The sequence below is a fragment of the Mercenaria mercenaria genome, chromosome 10 (genome assembly GCF_021730395.1).
Source record: "Mercenaria mercenaria strain notata chromosome 10, MADL_Memer_1, whole genome shotgun sequence".
NCBI lineage: Eukaryota > Metazoa > Mollusca > Bivalvia > Venerida > Veneridae > Mercenaria > Mercenaria mercenaria.
Window position 1 is genome coordinate 51,783,025 of NC_069370.1, and position 27,808 is coordinate 51,810,832.

Here is a 27,808-nt window from a genome sequence, read left to right on the forward strand (position 1 = left end):
TACACTTTTATGATTTGAAACATTAACTTTTATCCAATAAGTTTATATCTCATTGATTTTATTATTTTTCCAACTGTACTAGACTCTTCCACGCGTTTAATACTACATATTAACTCTGTATTTGCTAAGACAGATCAGTGTAACAGACTACAGCTGTACTTGGGCTGAACGGATTGGTACGGTACAATACAGAGAATAAATACACCGTCACATTTGGAATATCATGGCCGTTTTCCTTGTTTGGTCGTAGAAACAAGAAATGAAAAAAACATTTGACATTCCAACTTGCATGGCTTATATTTCCAGGGAGAAAGACGCAAAATAATTGGTATTAGGTTTAGTAAATGATTTTTCTCTCTAACAATTCAGTTCATGATTGCCCGAGCTTAGCCGCACAACCGTCGTGCCGAATAATAAAATTTTTTTTCGTTTCTCAGGACGGTCGTGCAAATTTTTTTAGTTATTCGCATGACGATGTCAACCTGATGTTTCTACTTTTGCAGACGCGATTCATATGAATTTTCCCTCCCCACCCCCCCCCCCCTCCCCCCAACCTCTCGGTTGCATATCAAGCCCCTATTTCTGGGGAAAAACTAAAGCCCCTGTTTCTGGGGATGTACCAGGGCCCTCTATCAGCCACTTTTACTGCCGAATATTGGCTGCTTCCCCTGCCAAAATAGTATCCTTTTTTCCCCATCCAGAGAAAAAAAATCCTCTGTAGGGATTTTTGTAGAACGGAATAGCAGGGCGCAGGGCCCTGCACTTTTTTAGCGCCGCCCCTCTGCCCGAAATCGACACCCTTTTGCCTTTCTTCATCGCCCCTTTGCCCTTTTAGCACCAACCCTTTGACCATGAAATTAAGTATTTCTAAACAAACTACCCTTTAATCATATATCCAAATATCATCCCAAATAATTAATCAATTTATGACACACACCGATTTGCCTGAGGCATTTATGCAGACGATTACATACGACAACCAACTGTATCGTAACAAACATCAGTATTAGATATGTCTTCAATTAAAGCAAACTGCATAACAGAATGAAAAGGGAGAGAGAAAAAAGTTTTTTAGTCTGCTGCTTATTAAAATTTAAATGCCTATTAATGGCCAGTAATTATCAGCAAATTAGCATGACACCTTGTGTCAGTTTTGATGTTCACAGTTTGATCTTGGTTGACAATAATAGTTGATCTTTAATTAGTATCAGAATATCTATGATTTTTTATATTTTTTTCATCAAAATATTATTAAATTCATATGATATTAATTTTGTTTAAAGTAAAATACACCACTCATTCTTTTACAGAGCATATTATTAACAGCAATCTCAGATTGTAGCGTAGACAGTCAGCGCGAAGAGTAGTTTCCCTTAAGGATAACATGGTGTAATAGGCCTCAATTTCACCAAAGGTGTAAATACAACTTGATAATGTAAGCTTTAAAATGTCACACGATAGAAATAAGGTGCATATTGACAAGTTATATAGCGACAGAAGTTCTCAAAAAATTTCCTAAAGATATCACCGCCCCCGGTAATAATTTTTTCATGAGTTATCTCCCCAGAAAACTAGAAAAAAATGATTTTCTCCTTTTCCCAAAGGGGAATTTTAGATTTCTTTTTGATATTTGTATCAGAATCATATAAATTTATAATGCAGCTTTCTACCGCAAAATTTTCTCAAAACTCTAGTTCAGATTCTCATAATCAAAGAAATTATATATTTCCCATAGGCGTCAATGTTAACTTCAGTACCGATTAACTCCCCCAAAAATGATAAAATTTGAAAAATCTCTCTGTGAAAAGTTTTTAATTTTGAATGTCTTTAAAGTGACCAAATTTCATTTAGATATAAATGTACTTGTAAATTAGATAAAGTTTGTGGAAGTTGCATTAATAACAGTATATCTTGACCCCTGAAAAGCTGATCTTGACATGATATAATTGCAGTTACCAGTAGTATGTTGAGAAAAAGAAACAGCTTTAGTGTAATGAGAGTTATACATGTTATAGTTCTTACATAGTATGTTATTCTTTGAAGGCAATGAAAATTCCCCCTTTTGGCTAAAACGACACGAAAATTGCCCTGCCTGAGGGCTGCGGACCCCTTCCCCCAAAGTAGAGTGAGGGCCCTGCTAGGTCAAATCAAAGAAAAACAGTGTGTATGCAATAGAGGCTGTATATTTCAATTGATCTTCATGAAATTAAGGCAGAATGATTGCCTTGAAAAAATCTAGGCAGAGTTTAAATAATTATGGGTTATCTGGGGTCAAAAACTAGGTCACAAGGTCAAATCAAAGAAAAATATTGTGTATGCGATAAAAGCTGTATTTTTCAATTAATCTTCATAAAATTTGGTCAGATTCAATGATTGCCTTGATGAATTCTAGGTCAAGTTAGAATATGGGTCATCTGTGTCAAAAATTAGGTCAGTAGGTCAAATTAAAGAGAGATCTTGTGTATGCGATAGAGACTGTATTTTTCAATTGATCTTCATGAAATTTGATCAGAATGATAGCTTTGATGAAATGAATTAAGGTCAAGTTTGAATATGGGTCATCTGGGGTCAAAAACAAGGTCGCTAGGACAAATCAAAGAAAAACATTTTGTATGTGATAGAGGCTGTATTTTTCAATTGAGGTTCATGAAATTTGGTCAGAATGATTGCCTTGATCAAATCTAGGTCAAGTTTGAATGCAGGTCATCTTGGCTCAAAAACTAGGTCAAGTTGAAGAAAATACTTGTTTACACTTAAGAGACCAATCTTAATGAAAATTGGTCATCTGGAATATTTGTTTCCATGAAATCACTAGGTCAAATATGTTTACACTGTTATGGTGTGTTTCTCAGGTGAGCGAGCTAGGGCCATCTTGGCCCTCTTGTCTTTGTAATTACGGGATAGATTTGCTTTAAACTTAATAAAATAGTTATTCCTCACCATCACCCACATCATATGGCACAAGGGCCATAACTCTCACAGCATTATTTCATGAATTATCCCTCCTTTTACTTAGAATTTCAGGTAAAAGTTTTGATGCACTTTCACTATATCTGAGTTATTACTAAATGGATTTGATTCAAACTTAAAACAGTTGTGTAACATCATCACCCACATCATATGACACAAGGACCATAACTCTTGCATCAATATTTTATGAATTATGCCCCTTTTTGCATAGAATTATACTTACATAGTGTTTTGATTCACTTACATAGTGTTTTGATACACTTTATCTCTGATTTTACTTAATATTTTTGACACACTTAGACTCAAGCTATTGTGCAATATCTTCATCTACCATTGGAGCCATTAAACACTCCAGTAACAGCTCCAGTTTCCTCAGATGTGCACAGTTTCACAATCCAGCATAGAAATAGTCGAGTGCACTGTCTCCTGTGACAGCACTTTTTGTAGTCTTCTACTGCAGTTATTACTTTATGTAGGGCTTTTGTTAACCAAAGTTTTGCTGTAAATTATGTTCAAGAATTCAGTATGCACACTGAAAATTCCGATCAAAGGTGTATCGCCAACTTCAAAAAATTTATGGATACACCAGAAACCACAACTTGTGATGTATACAGCAACACCTTTCTCACTTTTCAGTTATTGGATTGGCTGCTTATGCCCTTTTAAATGATGTTTATTAAAACGAAATTGGTTGGGAAAAGTTGACAAATCTGTTCAGTTGAAACAAAGAAAACAGACGCTGGTAGAACATGTTCAGCCATAGATATTGTCTATTCTGTCATCAGCAAGCAGACAGTTGACAATTGCAATCAAAATAAATGCAAAGCTTGCAAATATACAAGCACTATTTAGAAAATCTGCAGTGTACCTGACAAAGTCAATATTGTTTTATATTTATAAGTTAAAGCAAGGAAAAACCTTGGTACGGAAAAGAAGGTATGGGATCAAACAGTAATCTGTCTTGGTTGCACAAACAATAAATGAAAATCAAAGATATATTTTTAAAGCACTCAGTAGACAAAGAAATTGAAAGATACATGTAGTGTAAATTATCATTTGTTACAGCTTCGAAAAAATCTATAACTTTACCAAAATTAAATAACCAACTTTAAAGCTGTATTATATTACTTACACAGATACTGATTTTCTTGCAGATTAGACCAGTAACCAGTGCAGACCAACCAACCATTCATTCCTCCAACACTTCTACTCCATGGGACCATGAACCAGCCTATTTGCCTGATACCTATGTGATCTAAGGCCTTCTGTTGAACAATACAAAAATACTTCACCATGCAGTTTTGATATTTATTTAGAAACATTTTTATGATGTTCATCATAAAAGTCTCTTCCTATGTAAAGCCTATAAATTCCATTGTGAAACAGTTCTTCTTTACGTAGAATGTTTTTCATGCATTGAAATTTGAGGCAACCATGACCAAAAACCATTTTCACACACTCGGTCTAAAGCCAGGTTGTTCAGAAGACGACGTCAAAAAGGCTTACAGAACTCTAGCAAAGAAGTATCATCCAGATAAAAATAAGGATCATGGAGCTGAAGAAAAGTTTAAAGAAATTGCTGCAGCTTATGATGTATTGAAGAGTAATGACCGGAGAGAAATTCATGAGAGGGAAGTGAATATACCAAAAGACTCTGGCACTTCTCATAAATACACTTTTACGAGAAAAACTGAATCAAATAAGCATGAGGACCATAGTGAATGGTCTAGAAAGTATGGAAAAGAATCTGAGAACAGGTACAAGAATTCCACTTTTGGAGGTTATGCTGATGAAGGTAGGGATCCTTTTGGTCATAAAAATGAAAAGAAGTCAAATCAGAAGTCGAAAAAGAAACCATCAACACGATCTAGACCAAGGAGGCCTTGGTCACATGAATGGACAGCACCTGATGACACTGATCATTTTTATGATCCGCGTCCACCAAAAGCTAACTTTTCGTTCGCATTCAAATCATTTGTTGATGATTTAGGAATGAGTTTTGATGCATTCTTTATGGGACCTGAAATGCCAAGAAGTTTTGGATTTTCAAGTTTTTTCGATGGGCCAGATCCATTTGAGGAGTTTTTCGGTAGAGGTAATTCTTCTTAGCAACACTTCCTGTCATTTTTGTTGAAAGGTTAATACTTGATATTGTGATATCCTACTTGATATTGTGATATCCTGCAGTGCATACTACCAATAGCTTAAGGTCTGAAATTGTATAGTGTAACTTACTTATTTTAGTTTAATTGTGGTGAAAGCTTCAAACATGTTCAAACCACTCCCTAGTCTGCTTCCAAGAAAAACAAGTACTGATATCTTCAGAGAAGGTGTGTTTGTGGTTTAAGTTGGGCTCGCAAACCCAAAACACCTAGGTTGAGCGGCTGACACCTTAACCACTGCCACTCCTCTTTCAGCTTGAATCTGTTTTGTTACATTTCCAATGACTTGGCTGATAATTTTCTATTATATATATGGCCATGTAATATTATTTGTACAGTATAGGAAAAGCTGGGTTTGTCTTTGATAAAGTTATATATTAAGCTTGAAGAAAACCTGGCAAATTTGTTTTTATTAAAAAAGCAATTTTTCAGAATGAGTATTTTTGCCAGATTTCTTTGTGTATGGTATTTATGATGTTACCATAGCATGACTAACTAGATTTGATACTGAGGCATGAAATAATTTTTTGTTGAGCCCGCTTGCAGAAGCGAAGACATAGTTGTCCAAATGGCTGTTCGGTGTATGTGCGTGCATGCGTCCGGATTTGTTTGTCCGGACCATAACTTTGACATGCAAGGAGCAATCTCGTTTATATTTGGCATGAATGTTAACCTCAGTGAGATGGAGTGTCTTGCGCAAACCGCAGGTTGCTGTCTCAAGGTCAAGGTCACATTTGGAGGTCAAAGGTTAAATTCAATAATGACTTTGTCCGGAGCATTTCTTCTTCATGCATGGAGGGATTTTGATGTAACTTGGCACAAATGTTCACAGACATGTGATGGAGTGTCGTGCACAAGAACCTAAGGTCAAGGTCACACTTAGAGGTCAAAGGTCAGATACAGGAATGACTGTCTGGAGCATTTCTTTTATCATGCATGGAGGGATTTTGATGTAACTTGGCACAATTGTTCACCATCATGAGACGGAGTGTCATGTGCAAGAACCTAGAATTACTTCCCTTTGTTGTTACTATAAATAGCTTATATTGTAATGTTTTCATTACTGGTCATAGGGAAAAATCAAGACCACTTTTCTGTAGTACAATATGCATGTTACATCCAATTTTGAGGTGTATTTTGACCTATCTCTACCATGTCTACTGGTAAGGATTTTTGTGTGGACTTAGATTTTTTTTAAAGATTTACTTTCCTTTGTTGTTACTATAAATAACTTATATTGTAACTTTTAGCAATCATTTGTTATTTGGCATAAATGTTTGCCTCAATGAGACAGGGTGTCATGTGCAACTCCTAGTCCTTTTGATAGCTGGCGGGCTCGACATGTTGCCCATGGGCATCTAGTCTGTTTGTATTTATTTACAACTTTTGATTATTTAGCGTGCTGCAGGAAAAATTTTTAGAATAGGTGTGATAGGTAAATGATAAAATCATCATTAATTTTAATTGCCTTCAGTCAATAACAAAAGTTTTACAAAAACGCAGTAACTGTTCAATCCAGGACCCTAAATCATTAAATTATAATTCTGAAATGTAGGCTCACTCAGTTTGTGTCCTAGGACTGGATTATGGAAAAACTTTTAGAAGTTTCTTGACTCATTTTTTAAAATATTAAACCATGCCTTCAATGTAGAGAAAATATATTGATAGAAAGAAGCAAAAGTTTAGTATACTTTTAAGTTAATCATCTGAAGTGATATGAAGTGTCTGTTGAAGGGTTTGTCAGAGTATAGCAAACAAAATGATAGATTTTTGGCCTTATAAATTTATTGCTAGATTTTTTAGAGATTTTTGTTTGCTAAATCATCAGAGGTTTGTGATCCTAAATACAGTCAAGCCTGTTTATGAAAAGAACCTCTCCCTGCCACAGAGAGATAAAGAAAGTGTTTTATTTTAACAGATGGGCTATAACCCTGGTTACAAGTAAAAATTTTCGATCATCCTTTGTTATTAAATTTGGAGAGAAAATATTAACTTTCATACACATAAAATAGGATATATATCTGGTCATTATTTAGGGAATGGTTTTTTATACGGGTTTGACTGTAAATAATAAACCACCTGTCAGATATTATCTATAGCAAAGCAAGGCATGACCTGTTATCATGGATCAGTATTAACCAATTAGTGTGTGCCTATTGCAGTAAGAAATTATTTAGTGGTGGTCATGCGATTGCATATCAGTACTGAAAGCTTTATTGATTAGAAACACTTCAAGCTACTTGCTTTGGTGTTTGCCAATTAAAATTGAAAAAATGTGCAGTTTGATTTAACTGGAGACATTCAGTTGAAATAGTTCTAACAGCAGGTTTATAGTATATTTGTTGCTGCATGTTTTTCTCCTAGGCACCCCTAGTTCATTTAACACAGCACGATCACAACAAAGGCACCATAAGGAAAATGTGGCAAATGAGCGAGGAGCCAATGGGCTCAATGAGGAGTTCATATTCACAACTCGACCATCCCGGTCACATTCTAGAACTACCAGTAATAAAGAAAATTATGGAGGTTATGGCACAAGTGGCATGAACTTTGATGACTCAGATGATGGTAGGTTTTAGATGTTCGTTGACATGGCAAGATGGCCAAGCAATGATAATTTTGACAGTATCATTTAGATGCTTCTTGTATATTCTCAAGTACTGTAAAAGCAGAAATTTTCGCGAGGGTTAAATTTTCGCTATATTAGTGAGGCGCTACATCTTGCGAAAATGAATCCTCACGTAATTATGCACCATTAGTATAATTCTAACTCTAGCAGGATACCATTTTTATAATTTCGTAAACGTTAGACTTTGCGAACATACTCAAAATTTCAAATTCATGAAAATTTGACCTGGTGAAAATATGTGCATTTACAGTACAAGATAAGACTATTCACAATAAAATCTGATGATTAGCTTATCTTTTTATGCCTGGTCTAGTTTGATAGCATTTAATGATATAACAGTACTTATGATACGTTCACTGAATTTATCATATAAAATGTAACATTTAATGTCAGATAACTCTGATTTACTTTAAATCAGCCATTCACCAAACTTGAACAAACTTTAACTACCAGTACACATTTTATGGTGTGACATTGACTTTATTAAATAGATAGGTTACATCAATTTTACAGTCAATAACAAAATTGCAGGCAAACAACATTCAAGGTAATAGATAAAAATATGGTCAGAACTAGATGTATCAGTAATGCCAGCTGAGTTGTGTATATAAGGAAAACTTGATAGAACCTGGTTTTTAGACAATTTCTGAAACTTAGCTTGGATTCTTTATCAGTTACTCAAGTGTGTGATAAATCACTTATAGTCTTCAACATATATTTTAGGGTGACTGTTCTAAGAACAGTGGGAGCTATTCTATTCATGTTGGCATCTAGGATGGCATTAGCATCACACCTTTGTTAAAGTTTTGAATGCAAGATCATATCTGAGTAACTATCATATGCATTTGATTGAAATTTCATGCAAGACTTTCTAGTCACCAAACCTACCAAAAGTAAGCAAGTTAGATAACTCTTGGCTAAATTTTATACAAATAATTGCCCTTTTTCGACCTATGAAATTCGGTTAAAGTTTAGCATGCAACAGAATATTAAGCTGTTACTCAGTAATAGCTTCATATATTGAATTGAATCTTCGCATAATGCTTTTCTCTCATCAGACCTTCTGAAATTACCAAGTTAGTTAACTCTTGGTAGAGTTTAGTGGTAGTAATGGATCTGCTTAGACTCAGAAAATTCAGTTAAAGTTTTGTTAGCAACACAAGCTGTTTCTGAGTAACAACTGTATCATATTTTATAATGGACAGAAACTCCACAAAAGACACCATCCAATGGTATATAGTAATTTTGATTAATCATTACTGTATAATCATTAAATTTCGTGGGCATGAAATTTTGTGGTTTTGGTCAAAACAGCAATTTTGTGGGGATATGAATTCGTGGATATTGACTTTTGAACATAAAATGAATGGGAATTTTACTTGTTCATTGGGATTAAATTTTGTGGATTAACTCAACCACAAAATCCACGAAAATTAGTCCCCCACGAATATTAATGATTTCACAGTGTGGCCTTTATTTGACTTTGAAAATTTAATTTGGTTAAAGTTTCACGTGCAAGTTGTTCTCATTGCAATAATGAATTAATTGCAATTAAGACAACTCAGTTACATAAGTCTTTGAGAGTTATTGCCCTTGTTTGACTTGTAAGTTGTTGATTAGTTTAGCATGCTGTCAGTTCATGTTGTCTTATGGACACTTCTTGTTTGCATTCATAAGTAGTCTAATATGCCCATTGACATGTTGCATGACAGTACATGTAGATGCATGTTAAATGATTTTTGATGGATAACAATATACTAGTGGTAACGAGTCTGTTTGAATTGGTTTAAACTACTTGTTTTTGTCAGTTTAGGTGATCAGTTAGTGTCTAAAATCCTTACAAGGAAAAAAGCTAATGCAGGGGCAGATCGAATGTGGGGGTGGCATATGCTAGACATCTGAAGTCTGACAAACATATATTTTTGGTACCCTAAATTTGAGACATCAGTGATTTTAAGTAAAAATTTGCCTCCATACCCCTAGGCACTGTGCTTCAGCCTACAAAGAGCAGAAATTCTGGATCGACCACTGTTATATTCATTTAGTTTATAATTATGTACTAAGCATCTGTAAATAGTTCCATTTCTCATTTTTGATTGTGTAGGATGTACAGAGATACTAATCTATAGTGTTATAATTGCATTTACAGATGATATGGACAGCAGGTTATTCAAGTGTACATATTGTGAGAAGAGAATGCCTTTTAGCAAGCTTGTAAGTGGAATAAAACAAATCATTTAATCTTGACAAAAGTTTAAATTCTCACAACATATTTGTTTAAGAAAAACAACCTTCTGAACCATTTTCCATTATAACCAGTCAGAAAAAAGATAGTGCACTTTAAATAGGCGCCAAAAGTAGGATTATGAGCTTCACCTTATCCAATCAGATAAAATAAATGTCAGCGATCCATTTTACTAATTATACCCCCACAAAACGAAGTTTAGGGGGGTATGTGGGAATGAGCTTGGCGGTCAGTCGGGACTGTTGGTTTTCATGGTTTCCAGATGATAACTCATGAAAGGCTTGACCAATTTAAATAATTTTTGGTACACAGGTGTAACATCAGAAAATACAGGTCAGGTTCGACTTTAGAGTCAAAGGTCAAGGTCACTGACCCTGAACAGTTAAATGGTTTCTGGATGATAACTTGAGAACGCTTGGGCCTAGGATCATAAATTTTGTTACACAGGTGTAACATCATGAAATACAGGTCAAGTTCGACTTTGAGGTCAGTAGGTCAAAGGTCAAGGTCACAGTGACTCGAAACAGTTAAATGGTTTCCGGATGATAACTTGAGAACGCTTGGGCCTAGGATCATAATTTTTGATACATAGATGTAACATCATGAAATACAGCTCAAGTTCGACTTTGAAGTCAGTAGGTCAAAGGACAAAGTCACAGTGACTCGGAACAGTTAAACGGTTTCCAGATGATAACTTGAGAACGCTTGGGTCTAGGATCTTAAATTTTTGTACACAAGTGTAATATGATTAAATACAGGTCATGTTTTGACTGAGGTTAGTGGGTCAAAGGTTAAGGTCACAATAACACGAACAGTTAAACGGTGTCCAGATGATAACTTGAGAACGCCTGGGCCTAGGATCATGAAAATTGATAGGGAAGTTGGTTACGACCAGCAGATGACCCCTAATGATTTTGAGGTCAGCAGGTCACAGGTCAAGGTCACAGTGACCCGGAACATTTAAACAGTTTTCTGCCAATAACTTCACAACGCTTGGGACTAGGATCACGAAATTTAATAGGGAGGTTGGTCATGACCAGCAGATGACCCGTAATTATTTTGGGTTTTAAAGGTCATTTAAACCTTTTCCGGAAAATAACTTAAGAACGCTTTGGCCGAGGATCATGAAACTTCATAGGGAGGTTAATCATGACCAGCAGATGATCTCTATTGATTTTGAGGTTAGTAGGTCAAAGGTCAAGCAAGTTCAGCTCCGACATTGGCTTAGTACCGTGACAAGGCCATATTGTGGGGGTATAATTCGTCACTCCTGTGTCAACTCTATTTTTTGTTTGTTAAATGTCGAAGTTGATTGCTAGTAAATTTGACAAGGAAGGCACATGTATTTTACCTGATTTTGAGCTTTTTGATATGTACTAGAAAAAAAAACTGCCATCTCTATACAGAGTAGAAAACTTTTGATTCATATTTTTAGCTCAGTAAAGACACCTGATTTTTTGAAAAAAATGATGACTTATTGTCATCACTTGATCGGCGTTGGCGTTGCCTGGTTAAGTTTTATGTTTAGGTCAGCTTTTCTCCTAAACTGTCAAAGCTATTGCTTTAAAACTTGCAACACTTGTTCATCATCAAGAGCTGACTTTGTACAGCAAGAAACATAACTCATTTCTGCTTTTTGCAAGAATTATTGCCCGTTTTGGACTTAGAAAATATCAGATTTCTTGTTTAGGTCAACTTTTCTCCATAACTGTCAAAGCTATTGCTTTAAAACTTGGAGCAGTTATTCGCCATTAAAAGTTGACTCTGCACAGCAAGTACCCTTACTCTACATTGCTTTTTGCAAGAATTTTGGCCCCTTTTGGACTTAGAAAATCATGGGTAGGACATCATTCCTATTATACAGAGACAAAAAAATCAGATGAGCGTCAGCACCCGCATGACGGTGCTCTATTTTTAAGTAGAACTTGACAATGAAATGGTTATTATTTTATCCATTGTACAAATTCATTATGTATGTAAACAAGTGGTGTAATAGAATTATAATAGTAAAGTATATTAGGTGTACTTCAAGTATATTTTGCTTCTGTGTCTCATTACTCTATGTTTTTAGCTCACCTGTCACATAGTGACAAGGTGAGCTTTTGTGATCACCCTTCGTCAGTCCGTGCGTGCGTCAACAATTTCTTGTCTGCACGATAGTGGTTTCATTTATGATTTTATTTTAACCAAACTTGCAAGAAACTTGTATCACCATAAGATCTCGGTTCCTTTCTTGAACTGGCCAGATCCCATTATGGGTGCCAGAGTTATGGCCCCTGAAAGGGCCAAAATTAGCTATTTTGACCTTGTCTGCACAACAGCAGCTTTATTTATGATTTGATTTTTACCAAACTTGCACACAACTTGTATCACCATAAGATCTTGGTTCCTTTCTTGAACTGGCCAGATTCCTTTATGGGTTCCAGAGTTATGGCCCCTGAAAGGGCCAGAATTAGCTATTTTGACCTTGTCTGCACAATAGCAGCTTCATTTATGATTTGAATTTAATCAAACTTGCACAAAACTTGTGTCACCATAAGATCTTGGTTCCTTTCTTGAACCGGCCAGATCCCATAATGGGTTCCAGAGTTATGGCCCCTGAAAGGGCCAGAATTAGCTATTTTGACCTTGTCTGCACAATAGCAGCTTCATGTATCACCACAAGATCTTGCTTCCTTTCTTGAACTGGCCAGATTCCATCATGGGTTCCAGAGTTATGGCCCCTTAAAGGTCCAAAATTGGCTATTTTGGCTTTTGCAGCCATATAGAGACTTCAATTATGGTTTTATTTGATACAAACTTCCAAAATATCTTCAACAACAATAAATCTTGGATTCCATGACAAATCAGTTCCAATCGTAGGTTCCAGAGTTATTTTATATCTGATTACCTCCCCTGATTGTAATCAAAATGGATTTATATCATTAAGTACTTATAGAACTTATTTGAAATTTCATTATTGTTCTTAGTTGGACTGAGACAATCAGGGTAGATAACTATGGACTGATTTTATGTCAGATTACCTCCCTTTATTTCAAATTAAAATGGGTATATCTCCGTAACTAATGAAGATAGTGATCTGAAATTTCATTTATGTCAACAGATTTATTTGGCAGATCCTTTTGTTCACTTACAATATATTTTTTTTAATTACTTCCCTTTTACGTTACTATAAATAGCTTATTTTTAGTTACTTTTTTATTTTTGGCCGTAGGGAAAAACCAAGACCACTTTTCTGTGGTACAACATGGATGGTACCTCCAATTTTTAGGTGTATTTTGACATAGCTATACCTTGTAAGAATTTTTTTTCTTTTTGGTTAAATTTCTTCCCTTTGTTGTTCCTCTCCTTTGGACTTAAATATTTTTTCTGAGGGCCTTCTTGTCCTCAAGTGCAATGATAACAGGTGAGCGATATAGGGCCATGATGGCCCTCTTGTTTGTTTTTGTAAATAAGTACCGAAAATGAATGCTGCAGATTTTCTACCCAACCCATACTCTTTTCAACTCTAAATCTCTGTAGAATACTTGTATAAATGTATAGTTAAGTTTATGTGTGGTTTCAAGAAATGTAATATATTGTACATGATTATGTTCAGTCGATGCATGAGCCTGGGTGTGCATTGCGTCATGGTGGAAGGTTTGATGTTAGCGATGATGAAAAGAATGAGAAGGCCCATGCTGACGATTCATTTGATCGTATGAGTACCCCAGAGGAAGACCAGTATCCCCAGAGAACTGGAGACTGGAGACAGACACATGAGGAACTGTTGCGCAACATTAGACGAGCAAAACGTGCTGCACATGCAAGTCAAAGGCGCTACAATTCTGCAACAACAGCATCAACTAAAGATACTGAAAGAGATAGTGCTAGAGATGAGGGTGTAGGTGAGTAATTTGACTGTATTTGATATTTCTGTACTCCGAATTCTGACATGTAAAAAAAGAGTGAATGCAGTGAAATAACTATTATTTGATAGGGATTAAATTTTATGGATTTTGTTTCAGTCAACAAAGTCAAATCCAAATAAAAATTTCCCATTTATTTCATCTCATAAAGCTATAGTCATCAGATTCATATTCAGATGAAATAACCTTGTTGGCAGCAGCTACCATAAAAGTTAAAATTCACGCAAAATAAATTACTAGTAATTTCAAAGTATAGTCTCAGCTGAGTTGTATCCATTTGCTTATGTCTGAAACTAAATGTAGACATCTTGCTTACATCTTACTATTTCTGTGTTTGATCCCTTAATGTATCATGATTTGAAAAATACATTTAAAATCATTTGTCCTCTTATCTCATGTTCTAGTTGGAAGGTTGTCAATTACTGTGAAATTATTTCATTTCATGGGCATCACATTACATGGTTTAAGTCAAGCATGCTATTTCGTGAAGATATGATTTTATGGATTTCAGTTTTTAACCTTTATCTTGCTAAATTTCTAAAAGTCTGGTGCATCATTTAGTTTTGGCAGAACCACTCATTATTCAAAGCGGTGTTCACTGAAAACTTACTAACTGAATAGTGAACAATGCAGACCATGATCAGACTGCGCGATCCTAGTCTGCACTTGTCGCAAAGTCAGAATCACTTGCCGCCAGCAGGCTAAGGGTTAAGAGAAAAGGAATGGAAAAGTTATTTTTTCACTCAAATTCAGTTTGATGGGTTGGTACAACCTTGAAATTCATGAAAACTGTTCCACTGGTGTTCATGATTTCACTTACTTGATAACCAATTCAATTATGGCCCTTTTTTATGCTCCCAGCATCTACTGATGCGGGAGGCATATAGTGATTGTCCTGTCCATCAGTTCGTTTTGTGAGTCTGAGCACACAATTGGTACCTTAGGTGGTAGGAGGTGTGGCCTAGGACAATAGAAATCCTTTGTATTCATTCCATAACCACTTAATTCTTTTTTTCCTTAAGTGGTCATTCTATTGTTTTCAAACAATGGAATAACCACCTAATACATGAATCATATGGGCGTCCGTGGTGAAACCAAATGGGACCGTTTCGTCTAGCATCAATACCCCTTACTAGAATGACTTGATACTAATGCAGGTGTAACCTGTGACCATTCATCATCTTCGGACATCACCTGACCTCAGTTTGACCTTTACTTCATTTTGGACTTAGGTTGCTTTATATGGGCCATCTCTTGGTTAACCAAATGGGACCGTTTCGTCTAGCATCAATACTCCTTACTAGAATGACTTGATACTAATGCAGATGTAACCTGTGACCATTCCTCATCTTCAGGCATCACCTGACCTCAGTTTGACCTTGACCTTGACCTCATTTTGGACTTGGGTTGCTTTATATGGGCCATCTCTTGGTTAACCAAATGGGACCGTTTCGTCTAGCATCAATACCCCTTACAAGAATGAATTGATACTAATACAGATGTAAACTGTGATCATTCCTCATCTTCAAACATCACCTGACCTCAGTTTGGCCTTGACCTCGTTTTGGACTTAGGTGCAAAATCTATCGACAAGGATGCCACTGGGGGCATCAAGCGTTTATTGAACTCAGCTCCTTGTTTAACTTAGAAAATTTGGTTGAAGTCTTGCATGCAAGTTGTAACTTACCATTGCCATAATAAAACTCAATAAAATTTGAAATTGTTATACATGTAAATGGTTAATCAAATAACCCAATTACATTATTCTTGTCAATTTATGGCTTAGTAGCTGTCAAAAAGTAGAGTGAGCTGTTAATTTGGAATAAAACACACTTATTTTATTTACAGCTCAGGTAAATTGTAAGTGGTGTGGTCGGAATTTCAGCTTGCCAGCTGCTAAGCAACACATTCCATTCTGTGAGAAATGGACCAAGGAACATGGCACGCCTCTCAATCCTGCAGGAAAAACAACACCCAGAGATTTTGGAAGCAAAAACCAAAGAGGGAGACAAGTATACTGATATATTGACCTTTTTCAAGTGTATATTCAAAAGATCAAAGTGACATCCGGCCAAAAAAGAAATATTTCTCTTTCTAATTGTTCAATACATTGTCAAATTGTTCAATTTTAGTCATATTTTTTTTAATGACAGATTTTTTCAAAATAATTTCCTAGATTCAGAAATTTTTTTGGAACGTAAAAATAATGATAGCTCATTAACAGTTACTTTTGCAGTAAAATATGACTTTTGTTTAGAATTTCAATCAAAATCAAGAAAATATGGGGTGTAGTAGTCCCTACCAGTGGGAACCGGACTTAGGAAAAATTAGAACTCATTGAGAAAATCTCAATTTTGATAGCATTTTCGCATATAGAAGAAATTGTACAGGGTAGATTTTAATATTACTTCTCACTTTTGTAAATTTACATAATGTGTTATATGGTAAAACATGTAAGTCTGTGCACTTACTACTTAGATATTTTCTATCTGAAGTATTAATTAGTTGGAATTATTGCATATGATACCAAATATAGTAACAAATTTGCGCAAAATTTGAATGTACATTGTATGTGAGCAGCATGAGGCCAATATTAGAGGTCATTGACCTGGTGTACCAGGGTATTGATATTTCATGTTTTCGGAATGAATGACGTTATGCCATGACTCGGTTTATCAAACAAGCAGAATCACCTTAACGACTGACTTAACAAGCAGAACCACCTTAACGACAGACTAAACAAGCAGAACCACCTTAAAGGCAGACTAAACAAGCAGAACCACCTTAAAGGCAGACTAAACAAGCAAAACCACCTTAGCAACAGTTGTTCATCTAACAGTCTCATGATCTGAATAAGATAAACTGTTTATAAAGGTTATGTCAAAAATATTGTGGTAGGTGAAATTAAATGGAATAGCAAGATTATTTTGATATTGACAGAGTGGTCAGTAAAATTTGGAAGTAGTAATTCTCCTCAGCAGTTTATGGTTTAAGACGAAAACTGCTATATGATATTTAGAAAAAAAAAAAAAGCGCAAAAAGATTCCACCCTGTTTTTACAAGGTAGGAAAACTTATCTTTGAAATGTACATACCTTTAATTGTGTATTACAGTATGCAAAACACATCACACGTCCACGTGGTAAATCAAATGATTCTGACGCGTCACCTAGAAGTCACTACGACCACTTCCCTAATGTCGGAGTACATACAAAGAGGGAAACTATGGGTAAGTACAAACTACATGTTAAAAAGGTCGTGTCAGTAGCCCTGAATAAATGATTTATACAAATGTACAGTGATTTATTATATCAAAATATATCAGTATACTTATATTAAGTACTTCTTTAATGGTGATATTGTTAAGACAATACAAGCATGTCAGTACAGTCATGTGGAAACAATTAGAAATTGAAAGAAATTGCACAGAAAATTGAAAAAAAATATTTTCCTTGAATATTCAGATGATGGAATAATGATGCAGCCTGAAAAAGAACAACAAGGAAAAAATGCATAGATACAGAAAAATAGTCAAACGAAAATAGATACAACCATTATGTATAGGAATGAAAATGTTTGACAAGTGAATGCTTAAGTTAAAGTAATTATGTTTCCCACCACAAAGTGATGTTACTGTAGGAGACATTGATTTCTTACAGTTTATGTGTGTGTGTCTGTCACAAATCTTGTCTGCACTCGAAGTCGAACATTTTTCATTTGATCTTCACCAAACTCGAACAAAATGTGTTTGACCATACTAAGTCCTCGGCCAAGTTTGATAACTAGCTAAATCGGCCCAGGCACTTCGGAATCATGGCCCTCGATTTACCAAAAATCGGCCTTTTTTCTTTTGTTCGCATAATTCTAAGTAGAACAGGTCTCATTCGATCTTCACCAAATTTGAACCAAATGATTTTGACCATAACTCCTTGGCCAAGTTCATTAACTAGACAAATTACCCGAGGCACTTCAGAATTATGGCCTTTCAATTACCCCAAATCAACATTTTTACCCTCAAAGGTATATTTGTAGTGTGTGAACAGTATATAAAGACTGACTTATTATTTAGATGATTAGGCAGTTGCAGGAGACATGCACTTTTCTCAAAAGCAGCTCTTGTTGGCTGTGACTAACCATTAGTAAATATCAGTGTGAAGAACTGATGTGGTTGAAAGAATGTTAGCCTCTTAACATCAAGGTCATGAGTTCCATCTTGTTGGAGTAAAACGGCTTTTTATGTGATAGAAGTTTACTTATTTTCTGCTGAACTTGTGATGGATGAAATAATTTTTGTTTTCTAAATTGTAGATAGACCCAGTCCATCCTCAAGTACAGGTCTGAATGCATCCTTCAGCCCAAGAGGTATGTCAATGAAAATTTGAGCCGTGCCATGAGAAAACCAACATAGTGTGTTTGCGACCAGCATGGATCCAGACCAGCTGTTCGCTAGTGGTTTCTCTAATTGCAATAGGCTTTGAAAATGAACAGCATGGAACCTGACCAGACTGCACCAATGCGCCGGCTGGTCTGGATCAATGCTGGTCCCAAATGCTCTATGTTGGTTTTCTCATGGCGTGGCTCATTTGGTTTTTAGCTCGACTATTCGAAGAATAAGTAGAGCTATCCTACTCACCACGGCGTCGGCATCAGCGTCACACCTTGGTTAAGTTTTTCGTACCAGTCCACATTTTGACAAAGTCTTGAGATAAAGCTTTGAAACTTTCAACACTTGTTAACCATCATCATGGCCAGTTATAGACAAGAGCACATAACGCCATCAAGGATTTTGGCTGAATTATGGCCCCTTTTGACTTAGAAATCATGGTTAAGTTTTTCGTACCAGTTGATATTTTGACAAAGTCTTTTAAGATAAAGCTTTGAAACTTTCAACACTTGTTTACCATCACCATGGCCAGTTATAGGCAAGAGTACATAACTCCATCAGGGATTTTGGCTGAATTATGGCCCCTTTCGACTTAGAAATCTTGGTTAAGTTTTTCGTACCAGTTCATATTTAGACAAAGTCTTTTGAGATAAAGCTTTGAAACTTTCAACACTTGTTTACCATCATCATGGCCAGTTATAGACAAGAGCACATAACTCCATCAAGGATTTTGGCTGAATTATGGCCCTTTTTGACTTAGAAATCTGGGTTAATATTTCGTACCAGTTCATATTTTGACAAAGTCTTTTGAGATAAATCTTTGAAACTTTCAACACCTGTTTACCATCACCATGTCCAGTTATAGGCAAGAGTACATAACTCCATCAGGGATTTTGGCTGAATTATGGCCCCTTTTGACATAGAAATCTTGGTTAAGTTTTTCGTACCAGTTCATATTTTTTGTAAAGTGTTTGACATATGGCTTTGAAACTTTTATCACTTGTTTAGTATAATAGTCTCTATCTGTAGGAAAGAGAACATATTAACTCTGTCATCTATTTTGGCTGAATTATGGCCCTTTTTGGACTTCTGAAATTGGTTCTGTTTTCATACAAGTCCATGTTTTGTCAAAACTATTTGACATATGGCTTTTAAACTTTGAACACTTGCTTATCATTATGATTTACATCTGTAGGCAAGAGTACATAACTATTTTGACTGAATTATGGCCCTTTTTGGACTTTGAAATTGGCTCATATATTGCCATTTAGTGCAAGACTTATCGAAATCAAAGTAATACAGGAACATTGTTTGTCTAATCTATTTATTTCTTTTGTCTGAATCTCCGTGGAAATATTTTGACCCCATTCTTCAATCAATTCTTCGAATAGTCGAGCGCGCTGTCATCAGACAGCTCTTGTTCTGCTTTAACTTGTACCTCTTCAGTTCAATCTACATTGTTTGCAGAACCTTCTTAATTGAGTGGTTAAGGTTGCTGACTTAAAATCATTTACCTCAGAGTCTGTGAGTTTGAGCCATTTTAGTGTTAGCATCTTAGAACGTCATCCAGCTGGCTTGGAGAAGATTGGTAAAAATCAACCCAGGTGCTAATGCCAGGCTGAGCACCAGGGATCTTCCTTCACCATTAAAAGTTAAAAAGTATGACCTACATTGCGTCAGTGTGACTTCAAACTTGACAGAGAATAAAGCAAATAAATCACCTTGTTTGAAAATATGCCAGCCAGTAACAAATTAAGGGTTAGCTGGCTACTGGGGCACCTACATCGTGGAGTAGTAAAGTCCACTGGATTCAAATCAGTTTTGCCTTACTGATACTGGTTTGTACTTCAGCATATAAAATTCTTTCATGCTTTTATGTATTTAAGCAATCCAGCTGGCTTTTGGAAGAAGGGAAAAAAGCCATAGATTGCAAGAGGGAACTTTTCCCCTACTGACAGTGAAACCACTTAATTTCTTATACTATTGAAAAACGGCGTTAAACCCAAAACAAACAAACAAACAAATAATTTCTTATCATCTACAATTGCAACTCAGCAAGGTCATTCATTTTCTAAGCATTTAGAAAAGACATTGTTAATTTTTATTTTAAAGAATCATTTCTATGTTAGAATCAATTTCACTTAGATTAGATTCTTCATTTATAACAGAAACCTCTGCATCGCCAGGGCCAGGCCATAGCACTTCAGCTGCAAACACAGCACGGAGCAGAACAACAACTAGACCCACGGCAGCTGGCAAATTTAAGTCTGCATTCGGTGACGAGTATGTATTTTTAAAATGGACTGGTCCATCATTCAATACAGAAAGTACCATTTATTATTTGAAGGGGTGTTCACAGAAAATTTACTGAATTAATAGCGAACAGGGCAGACCTTGATCAGCCTGCACAGATGTTGCACGGTTTTGTGATAAAATTTGATTCTAATATATCTTTTATAGTAAAATTTAGATAAAATATGATAGAATTGTTCATTGACGCATGTATGGCGCCAAATGGTAGGTTGTCATGCTCCTTTGTTTATACATGCAAGGACGGGAAATGGTAATATGTCTTACGTAATAGTTCCATAAGGGTGCAAATGATGGTGAATTATTCTGCAGAGCTAATAACTAACTCTGTGTATGTGTAAATTAATTAAGACAGTTATGCCATATGACATTTTGTTTTTAAAAAATTTTTAAGTAAAATATTTGATCAAATTTGAAAGCTCTATTTCTCGGTCATGTGTACATGGCACTAAATATCATGTTGGTGTGACGTCAACATAGTATTGTTGTGATGATTAAAGCATTGTTAGTCATTTAAGAATTCTCAGTAATGAAGACCTAATGTGAATTTTTCTGTAATTTGTAGAGATGGATCTTACAGTAGCAGACTTGATGATCAGTATGGTTTCGGATTGACTGGTTCTAGGATGAAAACTGAGACACGTTCTAGTAACAACACATGCCAGTCATGCAAGAGAAAATATGGTATCCGTGGCCAAGTAATATGTAACTGTGGTTCGAGAAAAACTTGATCGTAATGTTGTCATCTGAGCGATTTGGTGTGAAGAAGGTAGTGCCAAATATTTCTTCAGCCAAATGGGACAGACAGTGCCCATTTGGATTCCTGCAGTATTATTTTCTGATAAAAAAAACTCTGCCCTTCCTGATGAAATACAATAAAATGTTAGTGTTCTCCATCATCATGTTCAAAGTTTTAAATGTAAAGATTGAAGGATGACGTATTCTGACATATTTAAGTATCAAAGTGCTGTGAATTGGGCTTTTTCTGAAGAGATTTAGCTATTTCCGAAATGGATATATTGATACCCTCCTTTGAACTTCTGAACAAAATTTTTGTGTTCTCAGTAATGGCATCTATCAAATTCTGATAAGCGTTAAGATTTTGTGTGTAAGTGATCTCTTTTATAGATATCTATAAGTTGATGTATGTATGAAATATTTTAAATGAACTTTATAGTTCATGTAGTATGTAAAGCATAGGAACTCCAAAGTATATTAGCCATTGCAAAGTGGCAATGGCATTTGTCAAAATTGTTTCTTATAGACCATTTCATTTTTTATGATCGTAATGTAAAAAAGAATCTTCATCAACCATAAAGTTCCATGGGTGTGATTAATTTATACCATTTACAACCATTATGTTTGAGACATAGTCTTGTTGATTATAATAATTATATGCACAAACTATTCCATTTTACCATGGCACAATTTTATTTTGACTGTATGAAGGGTAAAAGGGGTGCCACTATTGTAAAACATAGTGCTTCATTGCAGTCACAAAACAGTGTTGCAATGTGTCACTATGGTAAACCATAGTGTTCCAGTGTGTAAATTAGCTGTTTCTGTAAAACCTAGTAAATTTGCCATGGATATTTGACAGTATATTGTTAGTAATACAAACACCACAACAGTTTCTGCATTTTTACTTTTGATTATTAAACACATATCTTCTTTAAATTAAAATAACTATCTTGTTACCTCAATTTATAGGGCATTAGTCTAGTGATTTTTCCAGGAGGAAGCAGATATGTACTTATTATTATGTTTGAGTCCTTGATCTTCAGTCTGTGTTTCATGTAGGGAAGTTGTAAGTTCTTTGGTGAGAACAAGCTGGTCTTTCTGATGTAAAATGTTAAAAATTATTGTGACAGTGACAGCCTGCCTGGAAATATAGTTATGAAAGCCTCAAGTTTGCAGGATTTGCTCAATAGGTTGAGCAGATAATGTCAGTCAAGAAGTTGCGAGTTTGCAGGATTTGCTCAGTAGGCGGAGTGAAGACTGTCAATTGAAAAATCATCACATCGCAGTTTTGCCGTTTAGATTGAGTTAGAACTCTCAACCGAGGTGATGAGTTTAATCCAAAGATGTGGCAGATGTCCAACATTACGATTTAACAGAATACATGATGTCTTATGTCGTTAATTTCCCACCTCTAGTGTATGTAGAGAAGTTGCTAGTTAGTTGGTACTTGTTTGTAATCTTGTGTTGTCTAGGAAACTGGTTAACTGACTTCCTTTTCATAACTAAAATTCTGTTCAAAAAGAGCAATACACACATATCAAATAAGCAAACAGTATGAATATGTTACAGGAAAATAGAAACAAGGCTGATTTACTTGGGTTTATAGTAACAGAAATGTACAGGTTATGTAGTGATATTGTGATACAATCCTCAGGTTATTTAATTAGGTTATTTCCTTACCTTAAATGCCTTTAATATAGACGTTATTTTTACACATGCCTACAAATTTAATGTATCTATGTATACATAAAGTATATATATTTAGGTGTTGTACCTCTATAAATTTATATGTGGAGTTATATATTTGTAATTTGTGAGATTGCTTCTCTGTAGTGTCAGAGATTTGGTGCAACGTACCATACTTTGGGATGCTTTGGGAATGATCAACATTTACATAATGGGTCAGAAGGTCAGATTTATAAAAATAAGGCAAGATTTAAAAGATAAGAGAATTTTTGTTACATATTTGGCGATTTTTACACTAGCTTAAATGAAGTAACACAAATTTGGTAAAAGTCATATTTGAAATTGGACTGTGCCAAAATATCCCAAAGAACGGTATTTATTTTGATGAATGTCAGCAGAGCCATTTAATGACATTTATGTCTCTGTACTAAAATTTTTATGTCATTTTTATTATTCTGGAATATGATCCGCATGATCTACAGAATGCTGTCAGTGTTTAGGCTACTTCACCTTAAACATTATATTAAAGGGGAAGCACACGCTCCAAGTTTGTCTGCTCATCCACCTGTTTTGTTTCTTTTCCTTTTGTCATGTGCTTTGTTATTTATTTATTCATTCATTTATTTATTTATTTGGTATTAAGTTAACTACAGCACTTATTTTAATAACTGTTTCAATGTAAGGTGTATACTTTCTGAAAGTCATCCAGAAGCTTGGTGGTTCTACCCACGTGCCCTTCTGTGATGAAGTAAAGCCTAGAGGGGCACCTGATTTTTTCTCTACCAGTTACCGTATGACATGTAATTGTTTTGATGTGATGTTATATCCAACAAAAATAGAATCTTGGTTGCATATTATGTTAATTGATTTGAATTTGTTCTAGTACAGATACTTCTGATTGAACATTTTGGTTTATGTGTGTGATATTTTTGCGTTCAAAGTTCTTCCCTTTGTTAAATGTTTTATCATTTATTTCCAAAGTTCTTTCTTGCTAATGTTTTCTTTCTGTGATGTGTTTGCTGTTTATTTTGTTTTCTAGTTTTCTAGGTTCTTTATTGTTTCTGTTTTTTTTCCTTTTGTTTCCAAAGTCTTTTCATGTGTTTATACATCTGCCAATACCAGATATTATTGTTTATAGATCATAATTATGTTGAGTATGGTATATACATTCATAAAAACATAAAATACAAAACATTGAAAACTATCCCTCTTGGCTGACAGGGACTTTCTAATAAATCTTATTTTAGTAAAGGAAGTAGATTCCATGCAGCATTTTAGATTGGCACTTATTTTTACCCAATATTGTATTGCATAACTTTTTTGAGTCCACTTCTTAAAGATGAATTTAGACCATACAGAAAATGAATATTTCTTACTTATTCTTACACTTTTTCTGTATAATATACTGCCTGTTTACTGAAATGTTTTTATGTTGTTTTAAATAAACCCTCATTATCTGAAAGGGCAAGTGCAAAAAGTTTTGTAATCCAAATTTTTGTGTTTAGATTTACATTTGCTTTAATGTTACCTTGTGTTACATTGTATTTGCTTGCCATATTGTGATAACGTTTTAGCTCACATGAGCACACAAGTGCTCATAGTGAATTTTTAGGATCATTGGGATGTCCATCATTGTCTGTTGTCTGTCTGTCATATGTCCACACATTCTTTAAAGAATATTTCCTACCCCATAAAGGCAATTTAAATGAAATTTCATTTGAATGTTTTTTGTGAAGTTCCCATTCAGATGCCTTTAAATCTAGATCATCCTTTCAAAATGTTGGTATCATGATGGCTACCAAAAGAAAAAAATGAAAACCTCGGAAACCATAAGCGTGTCTTTGAAATAATTTCACTGACCTTTCCTTGGAAGACCCCCTACAAAATTCTTGTTACAAAATGGATGCCATGGAAGAGTGGCTAGTTTTCTCTGTTTCACTGTATATTAACTTCAGAATTTCCACCACGGGGCTGGGCAGGCTTTTTGTATGTATAAACTTTGAGGCCCAGCCTTCTTTTCAGTATAATTTTACTGAAAAAGTCCTTATGGCGACCATTCAAATTAATTTGATTTGGAAACAAACATGGTTGCCAGAGGATGTGGTTACTTTCCTCTTAATTTACATAAAAGAAGCTTTAAAACTTTTCTCTTGAGAAACTGCTGCTCTGATTTCTAAATAGTTTTCTTGTGTGACCATGTACAAAAATGTGTTCAAGAAAGCTGTGAAACTCTGGTGAGCATCTAGGGTCATCATGGCCCTTGTTTGTTTTTGTTTTTTTGTGCTTATTGTTAGGTTGTTGTGGAGTTTTAAATTTGCCTTTAAATTTGTGATTATGTGAGGTGATAGGTGACACAGATATTACATGTTGTGTACTGTCATTAGAGGGGTGACAGATCAGCTCATAATAAAGATATAAACTGTTCGTTGTGCGTCAACATTTGCATTGTTAACACTCTAGAAGCCACATTTGTGACCCAATCTTTTTGAAACTTGGTCAGAATGTTTGTCTTCATGATCACTAGGTCAAGTTTGAAACTGGGTCATGTGAAGTCAAAAATTAGGTCACTATGCCAGATCAAAGGAAAAACTTGTTAACACTCTAAAGTCCACAGTTTAGGTTTGAAACTGATGAGAACTGGTCGGAATGTTTGTCTTGATGACTTCTAGGTCAAGTTCGAATCTGGGTCATGTGGGGTCAAAAACTAGGTCACCTGGTCAGATCAAAGGAAAAGCTTGTTAATACTCTAGAGGCCACATTTGTGACCCAATCTTTATGAAACTTGGTCAGAATGTTTGTCTTGATGATCTTTAGGTCAAGGTCGAATCTTGATCATGTGGGGTCAAAAACTAGGTCACCCAGTCAGATCAAAGGAAAAGCTTGTTAACACTCTAGAGGCCACATTTGTGACCCAATCTTTATGAAACTTGGTCAGAATGTTTGTCTTCATGATCACTAGGTCAAGTTCAAATCTTGGTCATGTGTGGTCAAAAATTAGGTCACTAGGGCAAATCAAAGGAAAATCTTGTTAACACTCTTAGAGTCCACAGTTAAAGTTTGCAACTTATGAGAATTGGTCAGAACGTTTGTCTTGATGACCTCTAGGTCAAGTTCGAATTTGGGTCAAAAACTAGGTCAGTAGGCCAGATCAACTCTGGTGAGCGATATATATATTGTTTTTGTTTGAACATATAATGCACATCTGATTGGCTTTTGTAGTCATGCTAACATAGAAAAGGTTACATGTGCTTATGAAATTTAAGAGATATTTTTTGTGGCAGTTGGAATTTTATAATTTTCTCCACACCTGATCTAACCAATTATATTTGACCAATATTATATACTCATTTCAGGTATGAAGGCACCAGTGGCTTATTTTATCATGAACAGATTGGTTTGAAACCTTTCATAACAACTGGGAATTACTTACCATGAGTACAGTACATCAAAATTTCAAATGTTTGATTATAATGTTCATTTTTAAATGCCATGGTGTCTGATTGCTGCTCATTTTCCAAGAGACCAGTACAATGCCAGTCTGTTATCATTTTCCAAGAAACTAGTATTTGTTACTTTTTCCAGGAAATTCAATGTTTTCCTTGATGCCTTTTTACAGCCTCGATTGTTTTAAGTTTTGCACAGTTTTGTGGTTTGCTTTGCATTGCACATATTTGTACAGTGACCAGGTAAGAGTCTCATGCCTTTAACTGAAACCCTGCCGTAGTGTCAGTTTTTTCATTTGAATTGTTACTTAAGTTATTTCAGCAATATTTTCAAATTTCTCACTGACTTTATAACAAATATAGCATACAATTTCCTTTGTTTTAACTTTCAAGTGAGTTTTTACCAGGGGTTCCTACCTCTGGCAAGGTAAAAGTATAAAAGTGCTAATAGTTTAAGATTGTAAATGGCACAACTCGTACTGAACTAGCTGTGATAATTTTATTGCTCATATTTGATTGACATTTTTACCTAATGGCTATTGCTTTAAAACCATACTTTTCTGAATCTGCCAAAATATAGTATTCATTGTACAACTTTTTTGTGTATATATTAACTTTCTACAGTTGTAGGGCAGTATAAGCTTTTTATGTGCATCTCTTGAAAATATTTGCATCTATTTCTCACTTGGTGATATTTCACAAATAAATATCCTGTTAGTCCTTCGCAGATAGAAGTGAGGACTTTGCTATTTGTAAATGAAAAAATAAAAAACATTTAGCTTTAAATTTTGAGAAAAAAAAATCAGTGTTATGTCAAAATCTATGTTGGATCTGAACAGGCAAAACTACAATAACTGTTCCTATTTAGTAAATGTACATTTTTATTTCATTCACAGAATAACTATGAAATGGTGGAATTCACATGACTTTTGTCTAGGTTAACAACAAGCTTATGACTCGGTTGGGTTTTTTTCAACCTTACCATAGAGACTTATTTTAATTAATTTCTGTTGCTGGAAACTTCAGTTGTAGGAAAAACAGATGATGCAAAAATTCATTTATATTTAAAAAAGAGACTATCCGAGTATTTTATAAGATCTGATTGAAAATCCACATGTCAGTATTTTTTTTAAGGTCATTGCTTTTGTTTGCTTTTTCCTCTTGTTGCTAGATATTTTTGTTTAAAACCGTCCAAAGATTGATCCGTCCTCCAAATAAAGTGGCCATAATACTCACTTTTGTGTATTTAGCAGCTGTGTTTATAATACTAAAACCATGCATTATATAGATTGTTAGGAATTGATATACCTAAATAAAGTTATAAGAATAAA

The 27,808-nt window shown here is 35.0% G+C and overlaps 1 protein-coding gene across 2 annotated transcripts; it reads left to right on the forward strand.

Moving 5' to 3' along the window:
* The first annotated feature begins 208 nt into the window (after positions 1-208).
* On the forward strand, positions 209-27,808 carry LOC123561578 (zinc finger C2HC domain-containing protein T03G11.3-like). 2 transcript variants are annotated; one of them, XM_045354054.2, is made up of 10 exons: positions 209-328; positions 4,125-5,065; positions 7,497-7,700; positions 9,911-9,975; positions 13,605-13,893; positions 15,763-15,926; positions 17,028-17,142; positions 18,222-18,275; positions 20,466-20,580; positions 21,173-27,808. In XM_045354054.2, the coding sequence occupies exons 2-10, from the start codon at positions 4,405-4,407 to the stop codon at positions 21,336-21,338; spliced, it is 1,833 nt and encodes a 610-aa protein (XP_045209989.2). In that variant the 5' UTR covers positions 209-328; positions 4,125-4,404; the 3' UTR covers positions 21,339-27,808. The 2 variants fall into 2 exon arrangements, with proteins under 2 accessions (XP_045209989.2, XP_053409057.1); XM_053553082.1 differs by lacking the exon at positions 7,497-7,700.